Genomic DNA, 14298 nt, shown 5'->3' with positions numbered 1-14298 from the left:
AGACTCAATAGGATGACTTCACAAGCCGTTTGCATATACCCCATGTTAAGTGACCACCTAATACAATGAGAAGCCTCCAGCCATTGCACCTCTCAGCTGTCTGCTGGACCCTGCCACGAAACCCAGACTCACAAATAAAAGGCCAGAGGCCCTGAAAGGAGAGCCCTGAGATTCTGGTCTTCGTGGCTGCTTACTTTGGCGCTGTTGTCTCTCCTGTTGGTGTGGCACTGTTGGGCGTACCCTCGCCAGCAGGTTCTGCCTCAGGGACAGCAGCTTCCTCTCCAGGAGGGGCATCGCTTCCTTCCCCTGTCTCCATGGCATCTGCTCCTTCAGCTGCAGGGGTCTCATGGTCCCGGGAGTCAGCCTCCGACTGTGGTGCATTTTCAGAGCCCTGTAAGAGACAATGGGCAGGAAAGGGAAAGCCATGTGTCAATATGATTTCACTCACATTAATGTCCAACAACACACATTCAGTTAGGTTACTAAATCTAACCTTAGGGTCAGTGAACCAAAAATAACACATTGGCAGGCTACGTTTGGTCCAAGGACTGTAATTTGACCACTTCTATCTAGGGTATCAAATATATGCATCTTGCCTTACAAGAAGCCACCACCTCTGAGGAAGGAGCCTCATCTCCTTATACCTCTCACCCCCGCCCGAAGACCTACTCACCTCCAGCCTACTAAGGATCCCCTGGATATCACGCAGCATTCGCTGGGCCATCACCAGCCGTACCCTGGGCTCACTCTGAAACAGAAACGCTCCATATGAGGCTCAAATTCTGGGGCCCAGCCTAAGCATCATACCATAACCTCAAGAAGAGCCCCAGATACACACTGTAAAGCTATTGCACAGTCCTAGGGGATTCGCAGAGACAGCTTTAGATGCATATTATAAAAGCTCTTTCCATTACGTTCATTTCCACTATTCCAGGACAAGTGGGTAGTTATGTCCATCGACCAGCATGTGGAGTTAGAGAATACAGAACTGAGCACCACTACACAGCTCCCTGCTAGCAGCTCAGCTTCTCAGTATCTTCTATCTCCAGCAGGTGGATGGATAGACTTCCTCTGTCTCTGGTTCTAAGGCCTTGCTCCTGGTCCAGATGGTCAACTGGTTCCCAGTTGAGCATAGTGGGCAGACATACCTGGTGGTGCTGGGTCCCTGTCGTGCTTTCCCCCCTGGAGTGTTCTGTGTTCTTATGGAAGCCTGCTCAGCAACCAGTCTGCTTCAGAAGATAAGGAACAGTGCAGGCAACGCAGTGAGTTTGGCGGGCTGGTGGTGCTGTGCCCTTCCGTGACAGGGGGGTGGCTGTGTCCCCTGGGAGCATGGACCTGGGGTAGTGTGTTCTCTGCTGTGCTTTGGGCCTCAGGACATCCTTGGGAGCAATTTGTGTCTGTGCTCACAAAAAAAAAAAAGAGCTTTATGGTTGAGTTGTGCTGCACTCCGGTTTAAAAAAAAAAAAAAGCACACGAAAGACAAGTGAGTGTGTAGAACGGTGCGCCACATGCTTTCCTGCGCTGCAACAATTTTCTTTCATGGTAGCCCCCGCTGGGAGCTGCCCGTCTCACAGCGGGCGGGGTTCCTCCCTGGGCTGCTGCATGGTGTGCAGTCCGGTTCCCGAGTGGAAGGGTCGAGTCGGGGCTCACGCACACAGAGCGCCCTCAGTCACAGCAATGCGTTTCTTGCAGCTCTGGTCCCCACTGTAGCGTCTCGGTGCTTCACCTCACAGGGAGGTGGGAATGGCAGCCATTTTGTTCTCTGCCGGCATGAGGGCCTGTGCAGACAGCTGTAGCAGTGGGGATCTCTTCGGGAGAGGGGGGCCCCTGAGTCAGAGCCTGCCCTTCTGGGCTTGTTCTCTTGCTCTGCCAGGCTTCAGGTTGGTGCAAGTAGTCCCTTCTCCAGCGGCCCTAGCATCTCCTAGGGGATGGGGTTTTCCCCGCGGACAACACGTGGAGTCTTCGTTTTGTTTTGCTGCAGTTGGGCTGCTCTAGGGGGTCTCCTCTGTCAGAGCTCTTGGTTGAGGGTGAGCTCCCTCTGGGGGAGGGGGATGACCCTCGGGTGCTCGGTCTGTTTCAGCTGGGGGGGAGTTCGGCTCCCTGTTTGCGGTGGCGCTAGCAGCGCTTCCCATAGCGAAACCCTTGGGGTTCTCTGGAGGGCCTCAGGGGCTTGTCCAAGGTGTGCCCCATGTAATGGTCATTCGGGGCCTGATTACCACAGTGCACTTGACTCAGGCCTGCAGGTTGGGAGAACCACGGTCCACTTCTTTTCTCTAGTGCAGGGAGAAGAAGCTCCGTTCCCTACATTGGACTGTGTCTGCAGTCACCTTGAATTTTCCCTTCCTGGTTGCTGGCGGCATTGCCTCACAGAATCTGCTAGATGGAAAGCTGAATCAGACCTTGTTGCCTGTCTTGGAGGTGTTTGCATTAGGAGCTGCAGGCTTCTATTGGTAGCCCTTTGTCTTTCCCGCTGCGGCCTGTCTTGGGTCGAGGGCTGCGGCATGGACCTGTTTGCAGTGCCAGCAGCAGTCTGTTTCCCGGGGCAGTCCCCGGGCTGCCTGGTTGGAGGCACATTTTGCCTGTCTGGTGGACACTGTGTATAACAATCTTCGGGCTTCGGCCTAGGGTACGTCTTTTGCATTCACCAAAGCTGTCAGTTCTGCCTGCGGTGGTTGCCACCTCCAAGGCCTGCGTGGTCAGGTTTCCACTTTGGGGCACCTTTCTCTTTGGGTACACCCTCAGTGATTTGGTTCAGGAGCTCGGTGAGTCGGGCTCCAGCGTTTGACAGGGGACGTTCCTCGTTCTTTGACTGGCCTGTGGGCTCAGCAAGTGTCCGATTTTGTGTCAGCACTAAGGGTAGGCCTGGTCCTCAGAATTTTGGCCAGAGGTCTCGGTTTCGAGCCTGGTATTCTCCCTAAAGGGGGACGGGGAACCAGCAGGGCACTTGGAGTGAGTGGCTGCTGTCTCCTGGCCATCCTTGGGTGGCCTGGCTGGCCCGTCTGGGCCGACATGGAGCCACTTTCGGGCATTTCAGGATGTGTGGACTACCTTCTCCTCAGCTTAGGTGCTGGATTTTCGGGTTGCTGGCATTCTCCCCTCTGGTAGCCCCTCTCTTCTTGCAGTCTCCTTGTCAGAGGGGGCCTCTGTCTGCTCAGAACGCAGTTTGGGTCGGTACTCCATCCTTTTTGGGGTTCCCAGGAAGACGGGAACAGTGTAACCCATTCTGGATCTCAAGGGATCCACAGGTATCCGTTTTCGGATGGCAGCCCTGAGGTCTCTGATCACCTCCATTTGGGAGAGAAAGTTTCTCTCCGTTCTCGATCTCAGGAAGGCATATTTCTCTTTCCCGCTACGGGCTGTCTTGGCAGTTCATTCCTGTTCTGCCCTGCCAGTTGGTTCCGTCGGACCTGAGGACCCTTTTTGAGGTCATGCTCATAGTGGCGGTCTTTCTGCGAAGACACAGGTTTTTGTGTTCTCCTGTACCTGGATGACTCTGGGTCTCTTCTTGCCTAGCCTGAGACCCCTTCAGCGCTGGTTTACCCCCCTTTTGTCTGGTTTGGGTGTTTAATTTCAACAGGAGCAGGCTGGCGCCAGCGTGCCAACTTTTATTCCCGATGAGCTTGAGTGTTTCTTCAGAGGGCCAACGCTTTAAGTTAGCTTCCAAGTTTCTCGTTCCTGCTTTGTCACCAGCCACAAGCCTGGTATTTCGTGCAGGTCCTTAGATCTATGGCAGCAGCCATGGAAGGGGTTCTTCTCTCATGCGGCCGCTTTAGGGGGCCCTGCTCAGCCACTGGTCTCAGGTTTCAGAGGGCGGCGGCATCTGGCTCTTTTGCTCTCTGGCTGTCAGTCAGTGCATGAGGGGGTTGCTGCTTCCCCAGTCATTGACCCTGGGAAGGTCTTCCTCGAGCCTGCTTTGGGAGGTGGTGTCTACAGCACAGCTTCTCGGGCTGGGGAGTGCCCTTTGCTGGGGTTCCTTGGTGCAGGGCTCTTGGTCTCCAAGGAGGGCATTGGCCCTCTATCCTCTGGAGCTGCGTGCGAGCTCTGTAGGCCTTTGCCTCACTGTTGGAAATGTCGTCGTTTGGGCCTTTTTTTGCCTCGCAGGGGGGACTCCTAGCAGTCTGCTGGCGGGGGAGTCCAGCTTGTTAATGGACGGGGCAGTGAAACTTTGGTTGTGCCTTCGGCTGGTTTGCGGGGTCCCTCAATATGGAGACTTGCTCAGTCGATACACTCTGGTTTCCAGTGGAGGGAGCGGTTGGTCGAGCCGTTTTCAGCTGGTGGCCTAGTCCTATGTCTAGGTTCCTCGGTGCTTCAGCCACCGCCGGGCATAGGACTCTAGGGATCTATTCGTCCTGTGACGGTTGTGTCTGAGCGAGAGACCTCCATATGCCTTCCCCCATGCCGATTTTAGGCCGGCTGTGGGGGAGAATGGCAGACCTTTGGGGCAGGGTGATCCTAGTCTCCAACCTGGCCATGGCTTCCTTGGTATGCAGATCTCGTGAGGCTCCTGGTTAGGGAGCCATTGTAATTTCCTCAGTGTCGAGGTCTTTCTGTCGGGGCCTAGTGGCCATGGAGGTTCCCTTCCCCCTTTGCTTTGGTCCTGCGGCCTGGCCCTGGAGAGGGCTCGGCTGAGGAAGAAAGGTTATTCACTTTCAGTGGTGGCTTCCCTGCTTTGGGCCAGGAAGCACGCTTCCTCATCAGCATCTATCAGAATGTGTTTCTAAGTCTGGCATGCTGTGAGGTTTGGGTCACCGCTGCGTCCTCTCTGGGCCACTTTCTGGCTTTTTGGCAGGAGGGAAATTCATGGGGCTAGTGCTGTAGGTTCAGTGGGGGTCCTGGCTTGCTTTTAGGGCTGCTTGCAGGAGTCTTCTTTAGCTGCTCCTTCTGGACTAAGTTCTTTTTCTGGTCTTTCGGTGCTTCAGCACTCCCTGTTTGAGCCTGTTGATAGGTGGCCCTCGTTCTATGGCACCATGGCTTAGTTGGCTAAAGCACCTGTCTCGTTCTCTCTTTGTCCACAGTGTTCTTTGAGGTTTCTGTCAACCTGTTGCTTCTCGCAACTTCAGTCTCTCTCTTGGAAGGTCCCTTTATCTGTTTTTCGGAGGCAGGGATCTCACTTGGGGCAGTACCATGCTTCTTGTCTTAGTGTTTGTTGGTCTTTCTTTTTCAGTAGTCAGCGGTCTGTTTTTTGGAAGCTTCTGGTCTTAGCAGGGCGTTCTTGCATTTCACGGTTCCCGGTGTTTTTCGCCATTCATTTGGTCCTATTGGGCTGTTTGGTAAACAGCAAGGGGGGGTCTCATGCTGCCCAAGGCTTTCTTTGCCCAGTGGGTGAAGGTGGCTGTGGTCTCAGCCTGTATCCTGGGAGGCGCTTCTCAGGTTGAAGGCTCTCTCTCCTGGACATGTGGCTACGTCTTGGGTGGAGGCTTTGTTGTCTTCTCTGATGGCTATCTGTAGGTCAGCAGTGTACGCTTCGCTGATATCTTCAAGTATGGTAGAACGGCTGGTGCCACTCAGGCAGCAGCTACATTTGGGGCGTCGGTTCTGTGTATGGCAGATTCTGCTTCCCACCCTCGTAGGGATAGCTTTTGAACATCCCACTTGTCCTGGAATAGTGGGAATGAACGTAATGGAAGGAGAAATTAGGTCTTACCTGATAATTTTCTTTCCATTAGTTCTTCACACTATTCCAGGAGCCGTCCCGTGGTGCGACACCTTTGTTGGTGGCTCTATGTACTGTCTTTGTATCCTGTTTTCCAGGGGCCTTATCTGTGAACGGGTCTTGGGGCTGGATATGTTGATTGCTGACCATGCTCCTGATTGGGTGTGTTTTCTTCCTTGCTTGAGGACGGATACTGAGAAGCTGAGCTGCTAGCTGGGAGCCATGTAGTGGTGCTCAGTTCTGTATTCTCTATCTCCACCTGCTGGTCGATGGACATAACTACCCACTTGATAGTGTGAAGAACTAATGGAAAGAAAATTAGGTAAGACCTAATTTCTCCATCATGAACTCATAGGGACACACTGTGAAGCCCTATGATATAGTCCTAGGGACTCTCAGTAAAGTCTTGTTAACACATTATAAACCTCTACCAGATATAGGGACAGACTTAGACCCTATTATTGTGTTCCTCTCTGCACTCTCTTGTGGTCCCCCTTGCAGCAGGGAGCCCCCTTACCTGGATAGGTGCCTGCTGCTCCATGTTAATGTGGACGTCGACAGACGAGCCATCGCTCTTCCCGTGTGAGGGATCAGGAGAACGAGGGTGGAGAGCAAATTGAACAGAACACGTCAACTCCTGTATAGATAGGGATCAACCTTTCTAACTTAAAACCTGACGTTTCCTGTCTACCATATCCTGTCTACCTTCCTCCTTCCCTCACACCACATGCTCTCCCCCCTAGCTCGCCACCACTTGTTCCTTCATGTCACTCTCCCCGTCTCATGTCTCCACCGTGGGTTCAGTCTTTGCTCCTTCCTATGCTCTCTTGTGTTAAAAGCTCTTCTTACGACTCACCCCGGTGGTAGCAGTGACACGGGTATTGCGTCCGGCTGCCTCTCCCAGCCCCGACATCACCTGCTGGACGGACTGCTGCAAACCAGAAGAAATGGAGGAGTGTACATGAACATCATCAAAGTAGAAGTGAGAGGAGAGCAAGGCAAGGAAGGGGGATCCCAGAGAATGAAGAGCTCAGAGGGGACCAGAGAGCTCAGTTGGATACACAGCCTGTCACCTCTAGGGAACAGGGATACAGCGAACCTTGCCTTTAGCAAACAGAAAGCAGGATAAGTACATAAATGTTGCCATACTGGGACAGACTGAAGGTCCATCAAGCCCAGTACCCTGTTTCCAACAGTGGCCAATCCAGGTCACAAATACCTGGCAAAATCCCAAAAAAGTTCAATACATTTTATGCTGCTTATCCCAGAAATAGCAGTGGATTTTCCCAAGTCCGTTTTAATAATGGCTTATGAACTTTTCTTTTAGGAAGCTATCCAAATCTTTTTTAAACCCTGCTAAGCTAACTGCTTTTACCACAAGATACTGTGTCATAAATACTTACCGGTAAGTTGAAGGTCCCCACCATGACGTAGCTGTTAGCGTTCCGGTCATGAACAGCGGCACCGGTACCTCGTGGACCTCCACTGTGTGGCGCTGACGTTCCAGCCCCAGAAGTGCCCCCAGAGGCAGGCTGCGTCTGAGGAGGAGCCCGTTCCACCAGATGAATAACTTTACCATCCACATCTGTCAGAAAGATGAAAGAATACAAAGCAAAAATTGAGAGAGAGAGTGGATTCCATGTTAACAGCTTCAGTGTCAAGTTCAGGTCAGGATCCCACCACCAACGCTCAGCATCAGGATCCCAATTCTAACAGCAAATATGTGTTGCCACAATTGTCAAAGTCATCTATGAGAGGTAACCGACTATGAATTGTATCATCTGTGAGCATATTTACCAAGATATATATTACCCTTCCTGTGAAAGCAGTTTTTCAATGCGAAACAATTTTTTTTTTTTTAATCTGTGCTAGATTTACAGCTGTTGGGAAGTGCAAGGACTATGCTCTAACAGCCTCTGCCCTATGTCCACAGTAACAATCGATTCGGAGGCTTTTCCTTCCCAAGAACCTTTTTTGGCACTGATCAGTACTGTATCATACTCTATGATGGCAAAACCCTTCGTTTCTTCCCCCATATTTTATATAAAAATTCAATTCACAAATTGATTTGCATGCATTGGAGTAAAACAAAATTTTCAGTGCTCATATCACTCTGGTCGTCCTGATGATGGCCAGCACTTTGCAGTTAAAATTACCACTGCATCAGGGAACACTTCTGACCATAGCACGAATTCCGTGCATCTTATCACACTGAAATCTCCTGTGAACAAGTGGGTTGTATTGATACCACGTGTACGGTCATTGCTCTTGCTACAGAAAGCATGTTCTCACATGATCACCGACAGGATCCCACTTCTGATACCATACATTACGAGAACTCCATCCCACATCCAGATCATAATCTTGCAAGTGGAGTAGTGGCCTAGTGGTTAGGGTGGTGGACTTTGGTCCTGAGGAACTGAGTTCGATTCCCACTTCAGACACAGGCAGCTCCTTATGACTCTGGGCAAGTCACTTAACCCTCCATTGCCCCAGGTACAAATAAGTACCTCTATACAATATGTAAGCCGCATTGAGCCTGCCATGAGTGGGAAAGCGCGGGGTACAAATGTAACAAAAAAAAAAAACAACAACAAAAAAATGTGATGGCTCCATACTCAGTGCAGCAATCTCCACTTTTTCTCGTCCAAGACACCTGACCTAAGGCACTACTTCCTCCTCCCTACATTTTCTTTTAAGCACAGCAGATAGCAGACACTCCCTACTCACTATATTCCTTCATCTTCTTCTCATCCTGCAGCACACGTCCCTGGTATATGAGCCGCTGTTTCTCCGTAGGGATATTCACTGTTCCTGCAATGTGCTCTTTGAATTCACTCACTGTGATCTGGAAAAAAAACAGCTCCCATTTACATAAAATAGATGGAGAAATTAGGTCTTACCTGATAATTTCCTTTCCATTAGTCCTTCCCACTATTCCATAACCTCTGGGATAGTTGTGTCCATCAACCAGCGGGTGGAGATAGAGAACTGAAAACTGAGCTGAGACATCTCTCTTGGCATCCAGTCCAGCTCCTCAGTATTTATAAGGAAGGAGAAACTCAGAATACACACAACCACCTTAAACAATTCATTAAGTAGACGAGGCAAACTTGTGGACCTCTCTCATCTCTGGACAACTTGTAGAGAACAAGAGAAATATGCAGGAAGCACCATGCAAGGTGACAGTTGTTATTTGACCCATTACTTCACACTGACTAAACATCTCAGAAACCTTGAGCGGTCCTCTGGAATAGTGGGAAGGACTAATGGAAAGAAAATTATTGGGTAAGACCTAATTTTTCCTTCAATTACGTAGCTTCCCAATATTCCAGAATCTGGGGGATGTTCAAAAGCAATCCCTAGAGTGGGTGGGATCCTGGCACCGCCACCAACCAAAGGACAGAAGCCCCAAAACTAGATTCCAAGCACGCCGCAACGTCCACCCTGTAGTGCTTGGCAAATATCCACAGAAGACTGTAAGGTAATCTCCATGCAGGATGTTGCTGTATGCCTCGAAGAATGAGCCTGCAAGGCCTGAGGAGCCTGCTTCCTTGCCAGCAAATAAGCTGACACAATAGTCTCCTTCAGCCATCTAGCAACTTGGGGCTTGGAAGCCATAAGGCCAAGCCTCTATTTACAAAAAAGCACAGTCTGCCTAATTTGCAAAACTCACTTGTGACTTCCAGATAAGATCACTCTACGCACATCGAGAAGCCTGAAGGAAGAATATGGAGCCTTTACGTCCTCTCTGCGAAAGAACGGAAGCTCCACAGATTGGTTGAGAAGAAATGCTGATATCAGAGGAAGAGAAGAATGGACCAGCCTCGCATGTTCTGGAAGTACTGGGCGCTCTAGCTAACTGAAAGGACTTCCTGCCCACAAGAAAGGAAGACTGGAATGCCTAAAAGTGAGACTTATGTTGAAATTAGGTCTTACCTGCTAATTTTCTTTCCTGTAGACCCTCCAGACCGGTCAAGACGCTTGGGTTATGCACGCCTACCAGCAGAGGGAGACTGAGAACACTAAAACTTAAACCAGTATAAGCTAGCAGCCAACCCCCAAGCAGCCAGTAAATCCTTAACAAAGCAGAAAACAAATGAAACCAATAAATAATTACAACCCCGAAAGGTCAAAGAACCCTGTACTCAGAAACAAAAAACATGAAACACGTGCTTCAACTGACCGAACGCCACAGTGCTACGGTCCCTCTCTGAAATGCAGAGGAAATATATGTATAGCAAGACTTGAAATTTAGATACCTTTCAGCCATAGCAACATAGACCATAAGAACACCAGAACTCTGCCAATCATACTCACCACAAAGAAACATGTACACAGCGGGAGGGTTCTTGACCGGTCTGGAGGGTCTAGAGGAAAGAAATTTAGCAGGTAAGACCTAATTTCACCTTCCTCAGTGACCCTCCAGACCGGCCAAGACGCTTGGGAAGTACCAAAGCAGTACAACTCCTAAGGGCGGGAACCTTGCATCCCAGAAGTCAACACTGCCACACCAAAACTGGCATCATCCCTAGCCTGCACATCCAGTCTATAATGTTTCACAAACGAATGCAACGAGGACCAGACGCCGCCCTGCAAATATCTTGAGGCGGAACCAGACCACTCTCTGCCCAGGAGGAAGCTACTCCCCTGGTCGAATGCGCCTTCAGTTGGTCAGGCACTCTACGTCCCTTGATCAAATATGCCAAGGAAACCGCCTGCTTCAACCATCTGGAAATAGTTGCCTTAGAAGCTGCAGCTCCCTTCTTTGGACCGCCGTACAACACAAACAACCTATCTGAAGACCCAAACTCCCGAGTCCTGGATAAATAAACCCTCAAGACTCGCCGAACATCCAGCTTGGCTAAACGGCGCTGAGACGCATCTCCCAACTTATCTCACAGCATTGGCAAAGAAATGTCCTGATTTACGTGGAAAGACGACACTACCTTGGGTAAAAACGATGGAACAGGCTTCAAAGAGACCTTTTCCTTCGAGAAAGCCAGGAAAGGCGCACGACAAGACAAAGCCTGCAATTCCGAAACTCACGGCACCGAAGTAATAGCCACCAAAAACACCAACTTCAAAGTAAGATCTTTAAGAGTACTCGACCCCAAAGGCTCAAAGGGAGACCCTACCAAGACTTCCAACACCAAGTTCAAATCCCACGGCGGTACAACCGGCCGCCGAGGAGGACGAATCAGCTTAACAGCACGTAAAAACCGAACCACATCCAGAGAAGACACCAAGTAGACTCCCAGTATCCTTCCCCGAAAACAGGACAGAGCCGCAATCTGCACCTTCAAAGAGGAAAGAGCAAGACCTCTGTCTACACCATCCTGTAAAAACTCTAACACCTCCGGAATGGAAGCGGTCCAAGGCGAACAAGAACGATCGTTACACCAACCTTCAAAGATCCGCCACACCCTAACATAAACAAAGGACGTGGAACGTTTACGGGACTGCAACATAGTATCACCTTAGTTGAAAAACCTTTCTTCTTCAGCCTGTCCCTTTCAAGAGCCAGGCCGTAAGTGAGAACGGAGACGGGTCTGGCATCACGATCGGACCTTGCACCAACACCACCGACTCCGCCAGCGCGAGCGACCCACCTATCGCCAGACGTACTAGATCGGCAAACCAAGGCCGACGAGGCCAATTTGGAGCCACAAGAATTACTGTCCCGGCGTACCGCTCTATTCTTTGAACTATCCGTCCTATCAACGGCCAAAGAGGAAACATGTACAACAGCTGGTGAGGGGGCCACGCGAGCACCAGAGCATCGATCCCCTCGGACCTCGGATCTCGGCTGAAAAATCTGGGTACTTGAGCATTGTCTGACGAGGCCATGAGATCTATCAACGGCAGACCCCACTCCTTCACTAGGCAACGGAACAATGGACGATGTAGCGACCACTCTCCTGGATCCAACGTATGCCTGCTCAGAAAATCCGCACTGACGTTGTCTACTCCAGCTACATGACTTGCCAAGAGACTCTGAAGATGAAGTTCTGCCCAACGCATCAACTCCGCCGTTTCCTCTGACACCTCTCGACTCTTGATACCCCCCTGATGATTTACGTACGCCACCACCATGGCATTGTCGGACAGTACTCGAACTGCCTTGCCTTCAAGAAGATACTGAAGAGACTGCAGTGCCAACCTTATCGCCCGAGTTTCCAACCGATTTATGGACCACAAGGCCTCCTCCTCCTCCGACCAGCGACCCTGAGCTACCTCTCCGAGACAATGCGCCCCCCCCCCCAACCTGCTAGACTGGCATCCGTCATTAGCACCGTCCACTCCGGAGGATCCAAGGGCATGCCTTTTTCCAGGTTCGGCGTGTGAAGCCACCATCACAGGCTGAGACAAACTGGATCCGGCAAGCGCAGTCTTTTCTCCAAGCTCTGAGTCTGAAGAGACCACTGCTCCAACAGTGCCGCCTCATGTGAGCCCTGGACCAGGGCACTACCTCTATCGATGCCGCCATGAGTCTCAAAATCTGAAGGTAAGAGTGAGCAGACGGGAACCATTTGGCACAAAACTGGCGAATCAATAACTGCATCTTGGCAATTCGAACTGCTGGTAAAAACACCCGTCCCTTCGCCGTATTGAAGCGAACCCCCAGATATTCCATGGACTGAGTCGGTTCCAGGTGACTCTTGACCAAGTTCACCACCCAGCCAAGCGACTCCAAGAAAGCTACCACCTTCGCCATCGCATCCACACTCTCCTGAAGGGACTTGGTGCGAATGAGCCAATCGTCGAGATACGGGTGTACCAACACTCCTTGTTTCCTCAAAGCCGCCGCCACGACCACCATAACCTTGGAAAAGGTACGAGGCGCCATAGCCAGACCGAACGGCAGCGCACAGAATTGAAAATGCTGTCCCAGAACCGCAAAACGGAGAAACCGATGATGAGCCGCCAGAATGGGAATATGAAGATAGGCTTCTGACAGATCCAAAGATGTGAGAAACTCCCCCTTCTGCACCGCTACTATAACCGAACGCAACGTTTCCATGCGAAAGGAGGGAACTTTCAAAGCCTCGTTGACCCTTTTGAGATCTAGAATAGGCCAAGAGGAACCTTCCTTTTTGGGGACCACAAAATAAATCAAATAACAACCTGTCCCCCTTTCTGAAACCGCCCCCAGATCTATCAGCCGACGAAGCGTCTGCCGAATCGCCCTGGCCCTGACCCGAGAGCGGCACAGAGAGGCGAGGAAAAAATCTGGAAGGAAAGTCTCGAATTCTAGCGCGTACCCGTCTCGCACCACCTCGAGTACACACTGATCTGACGTGATATGGGTCCACCTCTGATAGAATTGACTCAAACGAGCCCCTACCCTTACCAGAGGCTGGACCCGCACACCTTCATTGTGAAGCACGCCCGGAGGACAGACCTCCCCCCGGCGCGTCTCGGCCTCCTCGCCGACCTCCGCGAAAGGGCTGAGTACGCTGAAAAAATCGAAACAACTTATCCAACTCTTCTCCAAACAGCAAGGTCCCCTTGAAGAGGAGAGAATATAACTTGGACGCCGCATCCGCCGTCCAACCACGAAGCCAAAGAGCCCGACGAGCTCCAACCGCCAATGCCATATTCTTAGCAGAAGCTCTCTGCAGATCATAACTAGAATCTGCCAAAAAGGAAGAGCCCATCTCTAACTTGGCTAGCTCTTGCACCAAGGAAGCTCTATCTAAGGCCGGGCCATCCAAAAGACTTTCAGCCCAACGGAAACACGCCCTGGCTACTAGGCCCCCGCACAGAACGGCCTGAAGTGACAATGCCGAGAGATCAAAATTGCGCCGAATGAAAGACTCTAATCTCCTATCCTGCGGATCTCTGAGAGCAGCCCCCCCATCAACCGGAATAGCCGTAGCCTTGGTAACCGCGGTCACCACCGCATCCACTGTCGGCGACTTAAAGGAGTCCTTATCCCCTTGCGGAATAGAGTACAGTCTTGCCATAGCTCTGCTCACCCTACAAGGAGAATCTGGGGAGGACCACTCCTGGACGATCATACAGTGGTGGAAATAAGTATTTGATCCCTTGCTGATTTTGTAAGTTTGCCCACTGACAAAGACATGAGCAGCCCATAATTGAAGGGTAGGTTATTGGTAACAGTGAGAGATAGCACATCACAAATTAAATCCGGAAAATCACATTGTGGAAAGTATATGAATTTATTTGCATTCTGCAGAGGGAAATAAGTATTTAATCCCTCTGGCAAACAAGACCTAATACTTGGTGGCAAAACCCTTGTTGGCAAGCACAACGGTCAGAAGTCTTCTGTAGTTGATGATGAGGTTTGCACACATGTCAGGAGGAATTTTGGTCCACTCCTCTTTGCAGATCATCTCTAAATCATTAAGAGTTCTGGGCTGTCGCTTGGCAACTCGCAGCTTCAGCTCCCTCCATAAGTTTTCAATGGGATTAAGGTCTGGTGACTGGCTAGGCCACTCCATGACCCTAATGTGCTTCTTCCTGAGCCACTCCTTTGTTGCCTTGGCTGTATGTTTTGGGTCATTGTCGTGCTGGAAGACCCAGCCACGACCCATTTTTAAGGCCCTGGCGGAGGGAAGGAGGTTGTCACTCAGAATTGTACGGTACATGGCCCCATCCATTCTCCCATTGATGCGGTG

General features: G+C 50.8%; 1 protein-coding gene across 5 annotated transcripts in view; it reads right to left on the bottom strand.

Moving 5' to 3' along the window:
- Positions 1 to 14298, bottom strand: part of BAG6 (BCL2 associated athanogene 6) — a 61580-nt gene that overhangs the window by 33913 nt on the left and 13369 nt on the right. For 3 of the 5 annotated variants that reach the window (XM_030197348.1, XM_030197353.1, XM_030197352.1), the window contains exons 3-8: positions 8384 to 8501; positions 7057 to 7238; positions 6510 to 6584; positions 6171 to 6227; positions 674 to 748; positions 195 to 391 (exon numbers count right to left, since the gene is read on the bottom strand). In XM_030197348.1, the coding sequence (XP_030053208.1) occupies positions 195 to 391; positions 674 to 748; positions 6171 to 6227; positions 6510 to 6584; positions 7057 to 7238; positions 8384 to 8501 (704 nt within the window). The remainder of the gene's footprint in view (positions 1 to 194; positions 392 to 673; positions 749 to 6170; positions 6228 to 6509; positions 6585 to 7056; positions 7239 to 8383; positions 8502 to 14298) is intronic. The other 2 variants (XM_030197350.1, XM_030197351.1) reach the window with 2 other exon arrangements.

This window comes from Microcaecilia unicolor, chromosome 3 (assembly GCF_901765095.1).
Source record: "Microcaecilia unicolor chromosome 3, aMicUni1.1, whole genome shotgun sequence".
NCBI lineage: Eukaryota > Metazoa > Chordata > Amphibia > Gymnophiona > Siphonopidae > Microcaecilia > Microcaecilia unicolor.
This window is presented reverse-complemented; position numbering and strand designations above follow the sequence as displayed.